We start from the raw sequence: 20,879 nt of genomic DNA, 5'->3' as shown, positions 1-20,879 counted from the left end.
GTATATTACTTGTGTGGTGTAGAAGATAATTATCTATGTAGAGATACTGTTTGCAAACCAATGATGGTAAGATGATGTCATGGGGTAGGACTGGATAAGTCTGACTTCTTCCTACTCCATTCAAGCATGTACTAGGTATAAGCACATTGATATTGGATTAGCATTTGTTGGATATGTGTAAAATTATGTGTGTTGACGTATCAACTGTCTTTACATGCTTGAAAGAAAAGAATAAATCAAATCAAAGACTTGTGGAAATGTACAATATGTATGACATTGGTGTAGATGCCCAATAACCTGCCAAATCTCTGACTATATCCTGATGTGCTGTGAGATCACCAGGATACATGCTACAAATCATGTTATCTCTATTCAAATACCATACAAATAACCAGATTTCTAACTTCATACTTTTTATTTACTCACACTGACTGTTCTAAAAAAAAATTTTTTTTGAGTGCAATAAGAAAAGCCTAGTATTTTGAATTTTATTTTGATGTTATTCTAAGATTTTCTATTAAAATAAAGTCAGTAATGACATTTTTTGCCTTCTCTTTTTGTCTGAAAAACTATCCAAAAGTATCGAAAGTATCGAAAGTATCGAAATACATTTTGGTACCGGTACCGGTACCAAAATGTTGGTATCGTGACAACACTACTCTGCACATATCATTTCACTAAGAAGACTGTATTTCAACCCCGTGGTAGACTGGTGACCTGTCCAGGTAGTACTCTGCCTCTTGTCCAGCCCCACAGTGGCATAACTAATGTATGAGGCATGGATGAACTGTATTTCAGCTATTTCAGTGCAAGGAGCAGAGGAACTAATGAGTTAATGGAAACAAATCTGTTTTTCCCCTATACTTGTCATGCCAAGAAAACAAAAGCAAATTATGTTCAGTCAATCAGCCACCTTACGAGTCTATAAATGAAATGATTTCAAGGTCCAAGACATTTGAGAATTTAATTTACAACAAAAGTCAGTGGTTTCTTAGGAAGAATCTATTTACTACAGGACACAACACTTTCCTTGTTGGACATGTATCCTCAACTTTTACTCTTTACAATTCAGCTGCAAATGTTCACACAGCCATCATAATTGCTTTCATATGTTTAAGGAGTAACATACTATGTCAATGGAATCACTAATAAAACATGCTCACATTTAAGGAAAATACTGCTGGTATGAATTATGCATTTTGAAGTCAAAGAGTTTGCCAACTATAGCTAGCAAACAATCACAAGTCAGTTGTCGAGCTGAGCGCAACTGTGCACTACACTGTGCTGGGGTAACCAAACTACTTACAAAGCCAAAAGATGATTATTTAGGTCATCTTCTCTAAACTCACCTTCCCTGATACAATCTTCTCATAAATCTGAATAGGCTGATCTGCAAAGAATGGGGGGTAACCAGCAGCCATCTCGTATATCAGCACTCCCAGAGCCCACCAGTCCACTGCTTTATTGTAACCCTGGGAAAAGAAATAAAGAGACGGTCAAATATGTTTCCAAACAAAAACATACGCATCATAATGTTGATCAAACAGTAAGCAGCAGATTGCACCACAGTACAATAGTTGGTAGTTTCAGAAGTCCCATGTAGATTTGAGAACTCTTCTGCGGTGCTATGGGTCTTGGATTTAGCTGAGCACTTACCTTACTGAGGATGATCTCTGGTGCCAGGTACTCTGGGGTCCCGCAAAGTGTCCAGGTTCGGCCCTTCACCCTTTTCGCAAATCCAAAATCTGTTACCTGAGGAAGAGAGGGTACAGCTCTGAAAACTGACCACATGTTGCAAGAGCACAGAGACCAATCAAACTATAACTGCTGCTGATGGCTGAGAAAATAAACATGCAATCTTTACCTGGATGTAACCTTGCTGGTCAATGAGCAGATTCTCTGGCTTCAGGTCTCGGTAGATGAGATCCAGCGAGTGAAGGTATTCAAAGGTCAATACAATCTGGGCTGCATAGAAGCGAGCATGTGGTTCACTGCAAAATACATCAGCCACAGAATTTACAGTTAACCAGTAGAGTGCGGCAAAGTATAATGGCTGCATTAACTAAAAACTGATTTACCTGAATCTACCAATTCTCCTTAAGTGTGAGAACATTTCACCCCCAGGTACATACTCCATGACCATATACAGATTACTGTTGTCCTGTACAGAGATCAGCCAAGTCTTACTTTGACATGTAAAAACACACATACATCCAGGAGGTTAACATCCTTAGAGGATAAACAGGTGAATATATTAGTACATACCTTAAAAGAATGCTCCAGTCGCACCAGAAAGGGGAAACTGACGGCTTGCAGGATACGTTTCTCATTCAGTGTGTGCTCTATCTGCTTCAGCTTCACTACCTGGAAGAGATCAGGACAAAGGCTTTTTTAGACAGCATTGGTTTCATGGACCTACTGTACTAGCCAGTGAGGTATCTTAAATTTAGGATAACTGTCACATTACAGTAGTACCGACAATTTGTAAGCTCTGAAGGTTAAAAACAAGTATACACAGGCAAAAAATTCAACTCTACACACTGTAGTGAACTTCAGGCTATTGAATATTCTTGGCTCTCTGTACATTTTCAGTATACGTAAATCACATTGAGACTGTCCATACAATTTGTCAATAAGAGACATTATGATTATTTATTTAACAAGTAGCATTCCACTTTAATATCATTCTTTAAATACTGTACCTTCTGTTTGTCAAGTATTTTCATGGCAAAATGCTGGCCTGTCTCTTTGTGTTTAACCAGCATGACTCGACCAAATGAACCAGTGCCCAAGGTCTTCAAACGCTCAAAGTGATCCAGTGCCGCAGTTTGCTGAGGGTACAAGACCATGCCAGTAAGAGGAAAGGGTAGACAAAATGTTACAATGTCCAACATACTTTGACAAGCCTTAGTTTAACTATTTTCTCAAATGATACTTGGCTAAAATGTACTGTTTACTAAAGAAGAATAAATATATATCTCAGACCAGCAGAGGGCGCACTGCAGCTCTAAAAGAAATGGGAACTAATTTGTTTATGGGCAGGGCTATTTCCATGAGGGTGTCAGACAGTGAACAAGCATGTGAAAATTAAAGTCAAGTCAAAGAAAAAGATGTATCATAAAATAAAATCAAGTTAAATTGTTTCAACACAGAAAACTAAAATATATTAGCACTGACAGCAAATAAATAACATTAATGGAAGTCATTTTCTTTTCTCTCTCACCTGTGAAGGATTCTCCCATTTCTTCAAGAAATCTTCTTTGGCTTTGGCAAGAAACTCCTTCACTGTAATTAAAAACAAAGTGTGCATTCTTCAGAGAGAGTTCATCTGTTTTAAAAAGCACAAAGTCCAGACTTAGAAGGGTTTTGTATAATAGGTCAACAAGACCTCAGCATTGGTGTTTTACAGTATAATATGAGGGCCTTAACAACTGAGCATGACGCAGTTTATGTGCCTGTGTGTACATCAACATAATTAATGTCCATGTGATGAGCTGGTTCCTCAGCCTGGTGTTTCTTTGATGTTGGGACCCAAACACCCTCTTCTATCCCCACCACAAAAGTGAACACTATAAAACCAGATACATTTGTGAATTCAATTAATGCTAAGTGTATAATAATACAGTGCTCAAGTTACTGATGCACCAGTAAAATAAATAAATCAAATTTATTATGATAAGTCCAAAAAAATATTCAGCTATTTACACCCTTTACTATAACTCGCCTAATTTATCCCATTATAGCCACAAAATAAAGATGAACAGAGATCACCAGAATAAAAGTCAAGGTGTGCTGTGTAACTCAAGGTTACACAGGCCAACACCTGCAACTGCAAAGTCCAACAATGAATAAAGCCATAGGGACAAGGAGTGGGAGGGAAATAGTATAAAGCACTCAGTATCTCTCAGTACAGTATGGTCAATTTAAAAAAAAAAATAAAATAAAAATCTATCACATGACACAGCTGTAAATCTATCCTGTGCAGGCTGCCTCAAAAACATAGTCTAAAGAGACTACATGGCCAAGATGGGAGACACTGTGTACAACGATAGTTAGCTGGTAGCTTCACAAGTGACAGGTTCATGGGAAAGTGGCAACTGGCAAAGAGAACGCCACTTCCGTGATTTCTCAGCAAGCGCTTGCCAGAAGTCATGTGGGAGACCCTCATTCACAAGCAAAGCACCAACTCAAACATACATGTTTAAAGCCAGAGCTACATGGGCAACGTTAATCCTATCTATACTCTGTGGAAGGATGTGGGCATTGCTATGCTCTGATGGTACATTAGGAGTACACCTGCTGACAGCAACCACAGTTCCACAAAAACCATGCTTGTGCATTATAGAAAACGCTGGACTTGGACACTGAGTAGGCTATTTCTGATAAATGTCAAGGTGATTAAAATTAGAAAAACTACATTTTGAGTCTGCCTTGAAGATCAACACATTAAGGCCTTTGGGGTTACACAACAGAAAGTGACCTTCAAAATCAGAGGTGTTCACTTCTAAATGCACAACTGTGAAACAATAAACAGATCTGTGCCTAGAGTGCAGTTTAACATGAGGCCAAATTCCTTGAGAAGAAACCTACACCTGGTCTTTGTGGACACAATTTAAGACTTGGCATGCTATTTATAGAACAACAGACATATGGCATAGTGTTATAAGCAGAAGTTCATTTTTCTTGGCCTTATCTTTATGAGGCTAATCACAGTGCTCTGTGGGAACATGAAGATAATCAGTTCTTCCTCATTCCTCCTGTCTGTGCAGCTGACCACTGCTTTTTCTGCTGTTAGCCTGAAACACAAGATGGTCTAGGCTGTAAATCTACAACTACTTACATGAGAAAGACAATAATTTAAATGCATTGTGTTGCTTAATTATTACAGAGAATATCAAGCAAGAGAATGAAACAAATTATATGCTTTACACTTTGTATGCAAGATTTCACAAGTGTGAGTTCAAATAATAATGATAAATAATGGGTAACCACATAACAAAATAGTATTTACACTAGTTTATGATGCACTGAAAAATAGTAGAGCCACGAACTACATTAAGCCTTTCATAATAATGTGGAATGTGTGATCGATGCAACACAACAGCCTAGGGCACAAATTAAATAAAACTATCAATAGTTAAAATCTAGAGTCATTTATTCATCTGCTTTGTGACATATTCAAAGTAATGGCCTTTTGGAGTGATACATTCAAATCAGAAGACTAAGAAGAATATGATGAAGATGTTACAAGTAGCAACGAGCTACATTTCTCATGAGAACATTTGTGCATTTCTTACACACAAAACACACTCAGAACTAAATGACAACTTAATCCTCATCTGTGATTTCCTGCAAATTCTCTAAAGACCATCAGCTCCAACAATAGGAGGGGAGAGAGCCAGCAAGAACTGCAAAGACCAAAGTTCGTATAAACATGTCAAGCACACTGTTGCTCCCACAGAGAGCTATGGAAACAGACTGGTCACCAGGGAGAAAACATTTCCCATGAAAGTTGCTCAACTCCCGCTTCCAAACAGAACAAGTCACAAATGAGGCTATTCTCTCTTGGAGCTGCAGAGAGGAAAGGCTTTGGTGCTCCTACAAAGCTTAATGGCCAAATCAGCAGCTGTCTTTAAGGGAATCTCTTGAGCTTCATTCAGTCTCTCTCTCTCTGTTAGATTTAGAAGACTTGGCTGCCATCACTACCCATGGGAGTTTCAGGTGATACAATTAAAGTTCAGCACCCTGATTTTCCTCTAACCCCAAATTCCTTACCATCTGGGATGACTATGGGTATCTCTGGTGCTACAACATCTGCCGAGCGCGAGCCCGATTCACTTGAGCGTGAAGAAGACTCCCTCTTCCCTGCATGCTTTCTGGAGCTCTTCCTGTCACACATGAGCCCTGTTCTTCTTCCTTGGCCTCTTTCTCACAGCCACCAACTCCTGACCTATCCTTCCCCTCTGAGAGCACCACAGATACCACTCAAGTGTCTTTGTTGTCTTCAGTCTTTCCTGTAACTGTCACTTTATGGGGACCAAGTACAGAAAGTTGTATCCTCACCCAGAGTGCAGTCAAACACAGCATGGAGAGCAGCACTACTCCCATTACACTCACACAGATCAATTGGACTCTTGCTTGGTGTGTATCAATATTTATTCTGTACACAAAGTACTCTCTGCCATTCCCTCTCATGTCAAACACACACACAAAGGCGATATATTGATCTAAACAGGGACATAAAATACAAACTGGTATATTTAACCAACCCAGAGAGGAAGCCCTATGGAAAACTAGGCCTAACCGAAGAACCTTGAGATTAATTAGACACATTCAGATGCAACTAAAACTTCCCCTAATTAGGAGAACCTATCAGATGCCACATCTTCTGCAATAAAACCCTTTCAGGTTTGATCTGGGTGTTATCAAAAACATAAAAGTAGCTCTTTCAGGAAACACTAGCAGCAAACACACAGCAAAACTTTTTCTCCCTGCCCAAATGCAGAGTGGCTGTGCAGTGCCAGTGCTGAATCGATCCTACCAAAATCAATTCTACATCTCACCACTGGGCCTCACTGGCCCACTCTGATGCAGAAACAGAGGGGTTATATTAGGGCGAGCTCACCAATATTTAACTGTGAAGGGCACCAAAATAGGCCCCAGTCTACACCAGGCCTTCTTCAGATAGCATACAGCCCTGTGTGGTGCATAAGGAAACAGACAGAGGGCCAACAGAGTTGCATGTAAAGTAGAAAGGATGTTTGCATAAGCACAAATAAATATGAAGGAAAAAAAAATCACTTGCAGTCATCAGCTAAATACTATGACAAGTTGACACTTGTGTGTAAACTATATACAAAAAGCAAACCTTCAAATTTCCCTGGGTTTCTGTACTGGGAACTCTCACTTCTGTATTATAGTTTGCTATGGCTTTATTATCTGCTGCAAAGGACAAGTATTTTCTGTAGCACTACCTATGTGAGCATAGCCTTAGGAGATAAAGACCAACAGACCAGCATTCACAGTACTACCACACGTGCAGATATGAGAATCCAAATGAAACTAATAATCTTTTTTCCAATCACTGAACTCAATCCTCAGTTTTGCTTTGGTTGCTGTTGGATTTTGCCCAGGATCGTTCCCTAGCAGCATGTTAGCTTGCCATCTTGCCAGTTCTGTGTTATAAGCTTGTCTGAGGTGGCTGGCATTTTGACAGTATGGTCCACTGGTAATCAGTGGAGGCTTACAACAAAGTCCCTTTAACTGGAGACAGGAAATGATGCCCTGTTACACAAGCCAGCTGCGTGCAGAGCAGGGACAGGACATGAACACCATAGATATTTATAGTCACAGGGAGTTGCACTTTGGGAGGGTGTCACCTCATTATATGGCCAAATTCAAAAAAGCTCAGAATTCAATACAACCATTCCTTATGCTAAAACTGGATGTGATCAGTCTTACTCAGCTGTTTAAAAATAGTGTGAAGTACAGGAAAATATTTTCAAGCTATCAAATACTCACTGAATCAGACTTACAAGAGCCCAGTACTGAAAAAGTCAATGACACAAGAGCATTCCAACACAAAATAAAAAGGTGTGTGTTTGGATAAGTTCAGTTTTTACACTGTATATTGAGTTACAGGATGATGGTGCTAATGTTGCACAGCATGATGCCTGACAGACACTTCTACAGTACCTGAGCCTTCCTTACAACTGTAACAAGAAAACAGGTTATTCTCTGTGTGTATGTACATGCAGTTATGTGTGCACACACACACACACACACACAGCTTGACTGCTGGCAATAAATACCAGTACAACTAATCATTGTCTGCCATTAAGAAAAATCACCCTGTCAAAGCCAAAAGACACTCAACTCACCAAGATGAATTTAGTTACAACCTTTCCAGGAAAAAAAAAGCTTGATTATCTGTTAAATGAACTCAGCCTGTGACTGGCTAAGATAGAGGGTCAAAGCATGAAGCACAGCTCCACCCCTAACCCATGCTCCTGTTCAGTTCCAGAATGAAAACTCACTCCAGCAACAAGCCTCTAGCTCCTCCTGTGGTTGGTCATGTCTGCCTTCTCGATTGCTTGTGATCCCTAAACACGGCACAGCTCGTTGAAACAGCCTTTCTGCCAGCCTGTGAATAATAGACATCATACAAAGCTGGAGGAAGCCAGCTGACTGCCTGTGTGGAGTCTCAACACTGCAGTATGCCCGGATGTTCTAACAAGCAAGGAATCCACTATGTGATTCCAACTGTGTCTTAATGGTCAAAAATTCAAGCTATCCTGGCCGGCTGTGTTTAGTTTATAGAGCAGTAGAGGCGATGACCAACTGCAGAGCCTGGGCTGGACCTTCCTTGCTCCTTCACTTCCTGTTGCAGTTCAGTGACTGTCCACCCTGCTTTTTCCTGTGGGCCAGAAATTAGCTTTGCATACTTGTACAAGGGCTCTCTGCTCATCCTCTCCAGCCTGGAAGGTTCACAGAAACAGACCCTGTGCATCTCAACTAGCCGCCATGTTGTCCTTAAGCTCTATTTGCTCTGTGAAAAATTATGCTTCTGGGTGAGGGCTCTGGACCCCTGGTCTGCACCTGTCTCTGGGGATCAGGGCGTGCCCACAGCAATCATGCTGATAAAGATACGAAGCATGGCATGTGAACAAACCTCCCACTAGCAGTGCCACCTATGTCCCTCCTTCTATCCTATCAATTCCTCCAGTTTCCATTACTTCTATAGCATTAAAAAACAACTGTTTGCACTATAACCCCTGACAGTCACGTGTCTTGTTACAGGGGTTGCCTGTGATGGGTTAAAATTACATAGGGACTGGAGGTCACTCTTCACACCTACTCATTACCAGCACCAAGGAGCTGACACTTATTTTGCAGATACCTGTTCAGACTTTACACACTTGAGTGTTATTTATGGTGTCCTGGATAAAAACATAAAACAGTGCCAGCCCAGGTCTTCTCTAAGGCCAGTAGCACTGACTGTAAGAAGGAAATCCAAATGGTTAGATTGAGCGAATAAGCATTTATTATTAAGAAATAGCGTGAAACTTTTTCCTCGAGTTAAAACATGTTGTAGAGAATTGTCATTTATTTTGTCAGCTTATAAAAATGTCCCCTTATTTACTTTATAGATATGACAGTAATAAAAACTGAATTCAGTCTGAAATTTCAGAAAGTCATGAACAAAATATAAAGCTGTGGGAGGGCAGAGAATCTCTTCCTATCTGTCATGCACACATACAAGTGTCCTTGTTCCAAATGCTGCTCATCACATGATTTCCAAGAGACTCAACTCCAAGCTTCTGCCTGGAGAGGATCACCCTCCCTACGTTATCTGATCCCATCTTCGGGGCGGTTTCCCTCTATGATAACCCTCACTAACTGTCACACAGTCTTTGACACTCAATGTTCATGTCCATGTTGCACAAAGACCAAACTAATCACATAAGCATTCTCTTACTCTTACTTTCCAATCCATTTTTAAAACATAGTCCTTTATTTATACACGCATAATAAATAAGTGGGTTACTAAAACGCACACAAGAAAACTGCTCCACACCAGGGTTTAAGTTTGTAACGTTAATGCAGCCTTGGGAGGAAAAACATCCAAAACACATGAACCACAAACAAACTTCTGACTGTTCTCATCCTTATTTATACCTCTGAATATAACCTGGAGCTTTTAAACACAAGCTTTCCCAGCTGAGCTGAAGGCAGTAACGTTACAACAACTTATGTTGGGCGACAGTCGTTCGGTGGGTAGAACAGTCGTCTCCCAACCAGAAGGATGAAGGTTCGAATCTCGGAGGCTGCAGTCCACATGTCGAAGTGTCCTTGGGCAAGACAATGAACTCCCCAAGTTGCCCGTGATGGCGGCCCGTACGTGTTACAATGACAATAGAATAAAGCTTCTTCTTCTTCTTCATTCCATGGATGTGAGTGACTACGGTTTTCAGGTAAAGCTGACAACCCTGTCAAGTTTAGCGTTATATTATAATAAGATATGATGTTGAAGGTAGTGCAATTTGGCGTCGTTGTGGAGGGTCTGATGCATTAACTTGTGCATATACTAAGTTGTGCTTTTTATTTTGCTGCCATTATGGCAAACAGGAAATGACTACAGCAAAACGACAAGCTGCATGGTGTAGCTAACTGCTGCAGCTACGTGTAAAGGTAAAGAGTACTCACCACTTTCCATTTCATTGCCCTTCTTTGCAGTGGGCGTGTTGCCCATGATGGCAGGCTGACAGTGGTGTCCCTGGGTGTTTTCTTTTCCAAGTCTTTCAGTGATATACCGCTAACACAGCCGCGGGGTTCAATGAAGCTGACAGCTAGCTACTAGCTAACAGCTACCATTATTGACTAATGCATGTAAATATATTTCCTTCAATACTTTTCCGTAGAGTTCGGAAAAGTTCCGCCAATCGAGAATATTGAAATCCGCAACAACCCCGAACACTTTCGGTTGGCTAGGCTAGCACAGTAGCTAACTCTAGCAGAAATCGCCACTGGATGTTTTGTCTGGTAACGATAGCACCTCAATTTTCAAGTAAGCACCGGCGGATCAAGCTACACGACTGTCCTTTATTTCCACACGCAGATTGGTTTATCCAAATTCCAGTCTGGAGCATCAGACAGATCGTCGAAATCTGTTTTCCGTCTGGCTAACGAGAAGGCTAGCGTTAGCTTTTAGCGTCCCTCGGAGTCGTATCCTGGCCTGAAGTAACCAGGTGCTATCTTTGAGTAGGCAGGCCTTTTCAGTTGAGACCTGAATATCAAAAGTGGTGTCCAGGTTACTCGTTTTTTTTCTGCCTTTGGCTATTTCAAGTGAATATTTCTTCTTCCGTTTCTAATTCATTCGTCAAGTGCAATGGTTTCCTGGGACAAACCATCTGATACTCGAATCCTAAGATCAACAGACCCCTTCCATTAATCTTTAGACCGCAAGGGAAACTCCAGTCATCAATCCACCGGGTCCCGCCTCTGGGCAACTCTGATTGGCTACAACACAAATACTTACGTGACAAAAGTCGTAACTCAAGCACTGATTGGATAAGCATCGATGCGATTCGTCTGTCAAATGGCTTTGTCCTGCCTCTACGAGTTGCTAGTAGTCAGGACACCCAAAAGTGTAATTCATTTTGCTTTTAAATTATCAGATGCTTAGATTTATCAGAATATGCTTTGTGCAGAAAGGAAATTAAATGCAGACATCTTGAATTTATTCTAATATTGGCAGTGCAATACTTTTCAAACCCTTTTCTGGTGAGTAACCACCCCCTTTACCCTGCCAATCTGTGGTTGGGTGTGACGTTAACACATTCTATTTTTAGTGAAATATGAAAATCTAAGGGAATACTCACACTGATATGTGCTACAGAATTAGCAGTATGTTGTATTTAACCTTATGACAAAAAACACAAAAATATAATAAAGTACTTGTGTGATAAATACTTAACAAGCACTAAACTGTTTCCAGGGCAAATGTATTGAAAAGTGTTGTTTTCCTGCTTCTGTAACAAAACAAGAAATTGTGAAATCAAAATATGGCTATTAATTAGGAGGAACTGAGTTCTGCTATCACACAGATAACAAATACAATGTCCTTTTATTTGTAACACAAAATTGCAAACAGAAAAAAATAAACATGGAGAAAGTGATAAAGCTCATACAAAGCCAATCCAAAACTCCATAATCCAAGTGGGAACAGGTTTTAAGTGCAAAAGGAATTTGAACACAAATATAATGTCAGATTATCAAATTCCTGTACAGCAACATATTGCAATTTATTTGCCTATTGCTTCAGTGCTGAAATCCTTTTGGACAGGTACAAATAATCAGTTGTGCACCAACAAAAAGAAGGTGAATAACACCACAGCTTTCTGCTGTTTCAGTTCAGCTGCATTGTTTCGCAGTTACCATTTTCCCTTCCATGAGCTAAACTACTTCAATATTGTGTTCAGTATAATGGTAAAGGAACTCCCCAGCTATTAGTGATGATAAATCCAATGATATGTTCATAATCTTCCTTGGAACAAACATTCATCTGAAGCTCAAGGTGAGAGTTCATTTTTGACAACAAGCTTCAGGGAAATAAGGGCAGCCATAAGATGTCTGTACATCCACACTAGAATGTCCACAGGCAATCTTCAAAGAGAAACAGTCTTGTGCTGCAAGTCATCACCTTTCATTTTGTCTTTTGGGTGAATTCTATAAGCAGTCCATGGAGTTATCTGGTAGTATCCCCAAGGGTGGGGCTTTGCCTGGATGACAGGATGGAGGGAGCATGGAGTTCGATGTGGGATCCACGTTTTCAGTGTCTTCCATTCGCTCTGTGCAGCCTTCCCAGTTTATATGGAATCTGGTAACACGTGGGTTTGATGCCAGAATATTTCTCTGGAGCTGAAAAGGAAAACATAGCAAGATATTTTTGTACACCCAAAAAGAAATACCCCTATCCAACCTTCTTTTATAAAATTATGTTGCACCATGATATGATTAGGTACATCTCTTCAGTAGGTATTTATATATTATCTAATAGATATGACATTTCCATGATTTTTACATGTTAATGTGTTTCCAAGTGTATCTGATGAGATTTTAGACAAGCCAGTCATTTATAAACTTGGTTTCCTGCAGCAGTACCAGCTAATTACAGGAAAGAATGTGTATCAGCATGTGAGAGAACAAATTCCCCAGACAACTGATTATTTTTCTGTTAGCTGCAACTGTTTTTTGCTAATTTAAACTAAACTGTAATTGCTGCAATTAATTATTCCAATATTTTCTTTTGCACCTGAGTGAAAGGTTTCATTCCAAATGTCCCCTTAAAAATGTGAGACCTAGAATAAAAACCATTTGTCACTGTAACAAAACTCACAGTGGCTTATTACTACAGTTGCCATCTGAATGAGCAACACTGCTTATAGAACTGTACTCTACTAAACCAGTTGCATAACCAAAGGAAATTTAAAGGATTATTAGGAATTTTTGAGGAATCAAAACAAGAGTTTTTGTTGTTGCTGTGTAGTGTATTAGGTCTTTCAATAAGTACACATTTGCCTATTGATTAATGTTTGTCTGGTTTATTTGTGAAGAACCTTTTTGGGTTGAAATTTTATTTCTATATAACACTTGTTCATTCAACCTTGTAAAAGTGTATTCATGCAAAGTATTACTTCACACTAATGAAGTGAGCAATAAGTAGTCACTTTGGAATCGCAATTATCCAGAAACCAGTCATTAGTCTGACCTGTGTGTAGTCTGGTTTGATTGGAGGATTTTCACGAAGTTCTGGGTCTGTGTATTCATTGTTCACATAGTAACCTATGCGAATGAACTCCTGACCACGATATGTGCAGGTAATCAGCACTACAGTTACACCAACAGCATCACTTTCAGGAATCAATCCTGTGACTGGGGCATCAGCCTGTTGAAAGAAACACAGTACAGACATGTGCAAAAATATAAAGCATATGTTAATTTTATGAATTTTAACTCTACTGTTCAAGTAAGCTGGAAAAAAACAGAAAAAAAATTAACTGGACTAGATTTCTAGATCAAAGACGTTTCACCTCTCATCCGAGGCTTCAACAGAGTTGATGTTTTTTCAGCTTACTATGACCTGGATGACTGAGAATCTGCACAGACATACTGTTCAAGTACCACTGTGTTTGAATTAATCATATATTGTCAATAGTACGGTCTATATGAAGCATGGCTTAAAAATACAAATACATGCTCACCATCCTAATTATTGAGAGAAACAATTGAGTTTCTCTAAAACTGTACAGGAGAGAATAAAAAATGTCCAAAACTTTAAAGGCAAGAGGATAAAAATGCCAACGTTGAAAGGTGTAACAGAAGAAAGAAAAATAAGAAATTACTCATCCCTTATATACATATGGCTGAAGCAACAGAAAGCACTGTCATTTAGTTTCTGCAACAAGACACACCTGAAACACAAACATGTGTCTCCCAGCAGGTACTGGCCCGACCAGAACAGAGTCGAGGATTTGGTCATACTCTTCACTTTCTGCTGAGCCAACATAGATGATCTTCCATTCAAGGTCTATACAACAAAAATGCATAAACTGAAGTTATATTTCACTAAAAACAACATAACCAGTTTCAATTCCATACCTACTAATAATTAAATTATCATTATTCATCATGACATTATCATTATGCAAATATTCATCATAACACACAGCTGGGATACAAATAAATGCGTCCAGACACAGTCACATGAAATGCACAGAGGCTAAACTAAATGTCCCAGTTAATATATTATGAACAATAAAGCAAACAGCAAAGTTGTTAATACAGCAAAAAACTTTTACATTTGTATATTAACGTAATTCTCAGAATTTCGTCACCGTGATTTCGTTGTCTCCAAGTGCTCTAAAAAGTGGCAGATTAAAGTAGATATTGTGCTACAAGTTAATATTCACAAACCACACACGATCATTAACAACATTTTTTATAGATGCGCGCAATACTTTTACAAACGCTAAACATTAACGTTAGAGGCCTGCATGAGTAACGTTAACGTCAAAGTGCACATTAGCGTTAACGTTACTTTATTAACGTTAATGTGAATTTTATTAGACTCCATAAGAATATTTCTAAGTTGTACTGAACGATCAGAGTTCATTTAGAGATGTGCCCACCGCGGAGAACATATTCAGTCAATCCGTGCATCCGTACTTTACTATTGCTTCGTAACTAACGTTAGGTTAGCTCTTAAAATATAGGCAGCTACTGTTAAGTTAGCCGTTAGCAATTTTACACAGACTGAACTAGCAACAGACTCGCGCTTTCCCATCAAACACACAATAATAACAGCGTTTCTGTAACTCTGCCTACCTTCGGGGAGGTCCTCCATACATTCAAACGTTATTTCAAACTGAAAAGGGTTTCCAAATGGACTCGGGTTATCCAGAACAGCCACATTCAACACCTGTACCTTCGCCATTGTTGCCGGAGTGCTAAAATTAGGCTAACCAAAATAAACGTTTAAACCAGTTTCTTGGGGATTGATTTAAAAGCAACACAATCACAACACAGCAGCACAGGCAGTGTCCACAATGTTATCTGCCAAGAACTTGTGATTTTACCAACTGAAGTCTTTTTTTTTTTAAACGACTAATGCACACTAAGTGTTTAAGTAATGTTCCGAATAAGCAGCTTTCCTAACATTTGATAATAAAAGCGTCACTCTCCCGCCGCTTTGACTGTCCTACCCAAAGTTCCCCGCATCTACGGCAAGCGGTACATAGATGCGTCGACGTAGAGGTCCATCACAAGAAAGGCAAAATGGCTCTACTGCCCCCTAGTGGCGTGCTAGCAGCGGCCTAACAGCACATTGCTTACATTAACTTTTAACACATGCCCAAAGTACTAAATCAAGTTGGAAGTAATATTGTAACGTGGCATAACCCTTTTACCAACTCTCAATTCATTCAATATGTTGCAAGTATTTTGTTGCTGTTTTGATAATGAAGAGCCCGTCATAATTAGCCTACCATGGGCTGAAAGATAGCCTACAATAAAATAAAATTTACGGTGCCCAACAACAGGAGGATGAACAATAGGGACATCTCAGGGTATAGCCTTAAGCACTCCAATACAATATTCCAGTGCTTCAACACAACCTCTTCAATTATCACAGAAGTAGTTCTCTACTGAACAAAAATGCATACATGCCCCATGTAGAGTGATTTGAGGATAGATACAGTTAAATACAAGACTGTGGTTACCCAGTCCTGCCGTGAAATAATATTCTCACGAATGTGAATAGTGCTACTAGAGTAAAGGTTTTTATTTTACATAGCAGTACTCTTTTTTTCCGAACCAACTCAGTGCTCTCACCATTAAAACATTCATAGCTCTCACACACAGAAAAGGACACTATCTGACCATTAGACTGCTGGTTAGGCCTGAATCAGCCTTCATTTTCTCTGGCCCTCTGAGTCTGAGAAGGGGATATTGGGTGAGGATTAGAGCCCAGTGGACCAGCTGGCTGCAGAATTCAACCTTAAAATATCTCAGGAATGCTGATATTTTTTCTCATGTTCGGAAAATATGAAACCTGATGGAGGCGCTATTTCAGCCAGGTTGCTAGGTAAGAGCTAAAGTGAAGACAGGCAAACATTGTACTCCAGCAGGTTGGAGCATGCGAGATCAACCTAGTAGTGTAATAGATTATTTAAAAAAAAAGTTCAGTTTATATCAGTTATCAGCAGACAAATAGGCCTAATGTGACATCGATGTCATTAAAGTGTTTTTGACATAATGTACAGTCTATTTGGACGAGGTTTTTTTTATGGCAACAGGAGAAATCGGGTCTGTTCGGCTTCAGTAACTGCGTTTTTTCTTTGACTTTATACAAAGGAAGGTCTGTCCGCTCTGCTGCAGGTAGATAAAGTGCGCTCAGGTAATGTAACACGAAACTGAACCATGTGACCGATGACGGTTTGAAGACAAGGCGAAATACTGCTTTACATAAAACACTAAGTGGTAGCAAGTGCAGTCGATGATGTAGTTCATACTTAAAGAATATAGTGTAGTTTTTCCGTCGCATGGAACATATTATTTGGTCTTAGGATGTTACCTTTAATTTTCATTAGACTAAACCATTTGTTGCTGCTTCATTTATGACAAGGTGAAGCGGAAGCAATCGTCTGTGGTTCATTCGTGAGGAACCAACCTGCTCGATGAAACAGCCAAATCAATGGTAGGCCTTTGAATATTATTAACGTCGCCACATATTATCTTTTTCATTATTAGTAGGTGTAAATATAATATTGTTGCAAACAAGAAGGAGTTGATCTTGTAACAGTTGAATTGTGTTTAGTTTTTAAGAGCCTATACATGTGCTATTAATAGCATATTTTGCTGTGATCTTGGGAGTTTTAATGGTGATTCAACACCAGGCTGAATGTGACTCAGCTACCTTCTTGACGAATCGTTGAAGTGAAAAAAGTGGATGACTTATAGTGGGCCATGTCTTTACAGTACTGAAAATAATGTCTTCAATTGTTCAGTGAATGTTGGACCTAATGAAATGGACCCAAGCTGATGCCCAGTCCAAGTCCCGTTTTGCCCTCACTTGGCCCCACTGGTCACAGGTAGAGATGGCAGTATGTCTGGATGTGCTGGCCATTCCTGGAGTTGTGGTTGGAAGTTTTTTACTGCTGGTACTGAGCGGTAATCCAGTGTGGGGTGAGTCAGTAACCGTCCCTTTACCAACACTTCCACACAAATAACCCATCCTTTTGACCACACCTACACACAGACACACACACACACACACACACACCATTAAATCCTGGTATGATATAAAAAGACATTCCAGATCAAATCTGAAACATGCATAGGCTTGTCACCATGTGTAAGAACACTGCACTAAGAATATAGCATTATAAGAGAGAGTTACATTTCTATCCAATCTTAGTTCATTATCAGTAAATGCATTATACAAAAGAATTCAAGAACTTTCACAGCATATTCAACTTTTTCTTTTGAGTGTGTCTGTTCTCTCCTGTAACCATTTTTGTTATCAAGTTGTACTTGTGTCCTTGAAAAGTTTACTGTTTGCCCTAGTGAATGATTGACTCAGAAAACACTGCGGGCTCGGTTTATGTTTCCAAAACAATACTTTGTCTTTAAATCGATCATAAGTCTTGAAAGCTTAGCACAAACAAACAAGACAACAACAGATTTGAATTTTTTATATATTTCACACCAGCATGATGCTTGACTCATCTGACTGTATATCTGCAGTACACCGCATTCCTGAACTTCTCCTCCGTACTCGCTCTACTGCTCAAGTAGTTACTATGTCATTTCATGATGTTACTGAGTAATCACATGGCTGGTCATGGATAAAATGACTGATAAAAATGTACTGTGTATTGTGTTTGTTGCCTTCAACGGGTACTGTACATAAGGCTAGAGTACCTTCTGTTGTTTTGTTTGTTCCTCTTTTTTCTGCTTTGTGTTTAATGTTACCACAGCACTGTCTTCTGCTACTCACTTATTTGGTTATCTGAAAAATCATATCAGGACTTTTTGTTCTTTTTTGTCTTATGGTCATTGATCATTTGGCCATAGACAGTCACATATATCACATATATCACATAAACACATTTTTCTAGGTTTTAAAGAGCCCTCGTTGTAGCCTATACCTGCATTCATCTTTTCCAGCAAATACCTCTCCATGTATGTAAAGGAATAGTTAAATATGAAATATGTTTATTTGCTTTCTTGCTGAGAGTTAGATGACAAGATTAATATCACTGCCATTGAATTATGTAGCTGGAACCAGTAGCCAGTTGAATTAGCTTGGCTGTAAGACCGGAAACATGTGGAAATAGCTAGCTTGGCTTTATCCAAAGTTTATGAAATCCACCTGCCAACACCTCTAAGGCTTGGTAATTAACTAATTATATCTCAGTGTTTAATCCATACTAAACTGTAAAACCTTCCATTGATATGTTAGGGTTATGTGCTCAACCAGGACCAATAACTTCCTGGAGTCTCCACTTGTTGCCTTGAAACTGGTCCAAATAACCAAATTATTTCCCAAAAATGTTGAACTGTTTTTTTTAATTCAACCAGATTACTGAGAGAAACCAGATTATGGCAGACGTTGGATACATGTACTTGCATGTGGTAACTGGATTACTCAAAAACCCACGTTTATCTGTGCTCATCATTCAAAACAATCATTTGAGGTAACCTGAATTATTAGTTTCATTAGTTGGATTTCAGTTAAAGCAAAACCCCATTAGGTTACCAGCAGTGAGGGGCACTATACTCGTTTGTATGTAGTATACACAAGTAAACAGTGAGAAAGAGTCTGCATTGTTATTAATGTGTTCCCAACGTTTCTGCTTTTTTCACAGGGAATTCTACCGCTCAAACAAACACTAATAATACAACTGATGTGAGTGAAAAACCTTTATTATGTCCAGTAAATAACATCAGAAAGTGTTCACTGACACCAGATTAATAACTGTCCTGTGTTTTTCCATTTGCAGGCAACTAACATTGCTGCTATTGTGGCCCCCACAGTCACCCTCGGTGTCCTGGTCATCATCTTGGCTGTTCTTGGCTGGCTTTTCTGTGTTGTGAAAAAGAAGAGACAGACTGAAGGGACATATAGACCCAGTGCTGAGGAACAGACTGGCACATCCAGCGTGGCAGCACCAGATGCACTAAAATTACCAAAGGAGGAAAGACTCATTTGAAACCTTGTGCTTTATGCAACATCCTGTAATGACATAAGCTGCAAACGTACGCATGGCTGCCTTCTATGGGACGAAGCTCCCTTGAGCTGATGAATAAAATTAAAATCTCTCAGGTAAGAGAGGACAGATTGCTAAATTGGAGGCACCATAACATGCATTCACTCCTTCATTTCAACAAGCACTGAATAGTTTTCCTGCATGGCTCGCACTCTGAAGAGAAGCAACTAGATGCATTTTCCAGTGGATTTTAACAACCATAGAACAGTATAAGGAGGTTTTCAACATTTATTCTGCACAAGCGAAACAGGAACTGCTGTATTTTATCACTACTAATAATTAGAGATGTTTGTTTTGTTTCTGTTACCTTAATATATGACTTACCATCTATGATTGTTGATTTGACTCAGTTTAGCTAAATCTGTAATAGCCTAACAATCTTTTACCTCACACCCATTTGCCCTAATGAGTCAATTGCATTTGAAACTGAGAAATGTTTTTTTACCTAATAATGAATGTAATTAAACATCTTCATCTCTAGCATCTTATCACAGTGTAAAAACCTTTGGCTGTAGCAGATATTTACTATTAAAAATGAGTTTTTACTAAGAAACATTGAAGCAAAATCAAGCAAATGTTTACACTTTTAAGTATTCTTTAAGTAATTATACTAATATAAAGCCACATTATTTAATAGTTTATGTCATCACTTTAAGCATGCAACATATAAATGCCTCATAATCAAGCAGATATGTTTTATATTGTCATGGCATATTTATTTATGCTTTTTTTCCAACAAATGAAATGTTTGTATAATAGTTGTGCAATTAAACTTTACAAAATATTTCAGTCCTTGTTGGGGGGGATATCAGCCTGTTCTAATTTACAAGTATTAAAAACACATTATGTTATTAAAGGTATGATTGTAGAATATTCAGTGTACGCAGTCCTAGTCCAAGTAAGAATGAAGCAGCAGATCATTTAATAAAAAATTTAAATAAGCCATATCTTGATTTGTTGAAATGCCACATGGGCAACGAGCCAAGATTACAGGCCTAAATTGAATTTAAATTCTGAAGTGAAATTTCCATTTTCTTAATTTAGACATTACCTCAATGCAGGAGTTTTTGTTTTTGAGTAAATATGAGTCTTTTTAAAATCCCTATCCACACACTGATAATATTGGGTCCCATTTACTTACTCAAAGTTCTGGAGAAACCATTTGTGTGAGACTGTGCTGATACAGTAAGGGACAACAACAACTGATTAGGAGGGAAGAACAGGTAGCGCTTTAAAATCATGAAAAAAGCTGAACATCTTTACTGTTAAGAAGGCAGAAATAGCAATGCCTAATTTTGCATGCAATTATTATTGCAACTTTTACTGATTTTCACATGAATTATGTATGAAAATGCTAAAAAATGTCTCATAATCAGTAGGTGAATTAGTTTCATATAGAGAAATTGTTCCCTCCTTGAACCGCCACCTTATTGTGGTGGAGGGGTTTGAGTACCCGAGTGATCCTAGGAGCTATGTTGTCGGGGGCTATATGTCCCTGGTAGGGTCTCCCAAGGCAAACAGGTCCTGGGTGACGGGTCAGACTAAGAG

At 39.1% G+C, this 20,879-nt stretch overlaps 3 protein-coding genes across 3 annotated transcripts in view; 1 reads left to right on the top strand and 2 right to left on the bottom strand.

Moving 5' to 3' along the window:
- Positions 1 to 11,000, bottom strand: part of prkacaa (protein kinase, cAMP-dependent, catalytic, alpha, genome duplicate a) — a 13,497-nt gene extending 2,497 nt beyond the window's left edge. The window contains exons 1-8 of the mRNA XM_020610356.1: positions 10,207 to 11,000; positions 3,224 to 3,285; positions 2,703 to 2,831; positions 2,266 to 2,364; positions 2,079 to 2,161; positions 1,865 to 1,991; positions 1,657 to 1,752; positions 1,350 to 1,472 (exon numbers count right to left, since the gene is read on the bottom strand). Of these exons, the coding sequence (XP_020466012.1) occupies positions 1,350 to 1,472; positions 1,657 to 1,752; positions 1,865 to 1,991; positions 2,079 to 2,161; positions 2,266 to 2,364; positions 2,703 to 2,831; positions 3,224 to 3,285; positions 10,207 to 10,252 (765 nt within the window). The 5' untranslated portion in view covers positions 10,253 to 11,000. The remainder of the gene's footprint in view (positions 1 to 1,349; positions 1,473 to 1,656; positions 1,753 to 1,864; positions 1,992 to 2,078; positions 2,162 to 2,265; positions 2,365 to 2,702; positions 2,832 to 3,223; positions 3,286 to 10,206) is intronic.
- A 601-nt stretch (positions 11,001 to 11,601) lies between these two features.
- Positions 11,602 to 15,280, bottom strand: asf1ba (anti-silencing function 1Ba histone chaperone). The gene is made up of 4 exons (XM_020610357.1): positions 14,887 to 15,280; positions 13,974 to 14,089; positions 13,271 to 13,447; positions 11,602 to 12,420 (listed from the first exon to the last, which is right to left on the bottom strand). The coding sequence occupies exons 1-4, from the start codon at positions 14,993 to 14,995 to the stop codon at positions 12,229 to 12,231; spliced, it is 594 nt and encodes a 197-aa protein (XP_020466013.1). The 5' UTR covers positions 14,996 to 15,280; the 3' UTR covers positions 11,602 to 12,228.
- A 1,183-nt stretch (positions 15,281 to 16,463) lies between these two features.
- crb3a (crumbs homolog 3a) lies at positions 16,464 to 20,241 on the top strand. The gene is made up of 4 exons (XM_020610358.1): positions 16,464 to 16,756; positions 17,067 to 17,244; positions 18,930 to 18,970; positions 19,065 to 20,241. Exons 2-4 carry the CDS (start codon positions 17,070 to 17,072, stop codon positions 19,272 to 19,274), a joined length of 426 nt encoding a protein of 141 aa, XP_020466014.1. The 5' UTR covers positions 16,464 to 16,756; positions 17,067 to 17,069; the 3' UTR covers positions 19,275 to 20,241.
- The last annotated feature ends 638 nt before the right edge of the window (positions 20,242 to 20,879 follow it).

The sequence above is a fragment of the Monopterus albus genome, unplaced genomic scaffold, assembly GCF_001952655.1.
Source record: "Monopterus albus unplaced genomic scaffold, M_albus_1.0 scaffold105.1, whole genome shotgun sequence".
Classification (NCBI taxonomy): Eukaryota; Metazoa; Chordata; class Actinopteri; order Synbranchiformes; family Synbranchidae; genus Monopterus; species Monopterus albus.
Note: the sequence above shows the minus strand (reverse complement) of the source record. Positions and strands in the feature narration are given on the sequence as shown.

Bases quoted from the DNA above. Each gene is read 5' to 3' on its own strand.
- asf1ba (XM_020610357.1), bottom strand. From the start codon at position 14,995: ATGGCGAAGGTACAGGTGTTGAATGTGGCTGTTCTGGATAACCCGAGT. The intron at 14,090-14,886 runs GTAGGCAGAGTT...TTTGTTGTATAG, and splicing joins TATGGAGGACCTCCCCGAAG to ACCTTGAATGGAAGATCATC. The intron at 13,448-13,973 runs GTGTGTCTTGTT...TTCTTTCAACAG, and splicing joins GACACATGTTTGTGTTTCAG to GCTGATGCCCCAGTCACAGG.
- crb3a (XM_020610358.1), top strand. From the start codon at position 17,070: ATGTTGGACCTAATGAAATGGACCCAAGCTGATGCCCAGTCCAAGTCC. The intron at 17,245-18,929 runs GTGAGTCAGTAA...CTTTTTTCACAG, and splicing joins GAGCGGTAATCCAGTGTGGG to GGAATTCTACCGCTCAAACA. The intron at 18,971-19,064 runs GTGAGTGAAAAA...TTCCATTTGCAG, and splicing joins ACACTAATAATACAACTGAT to GCAACTAACATTGCTGCTAT.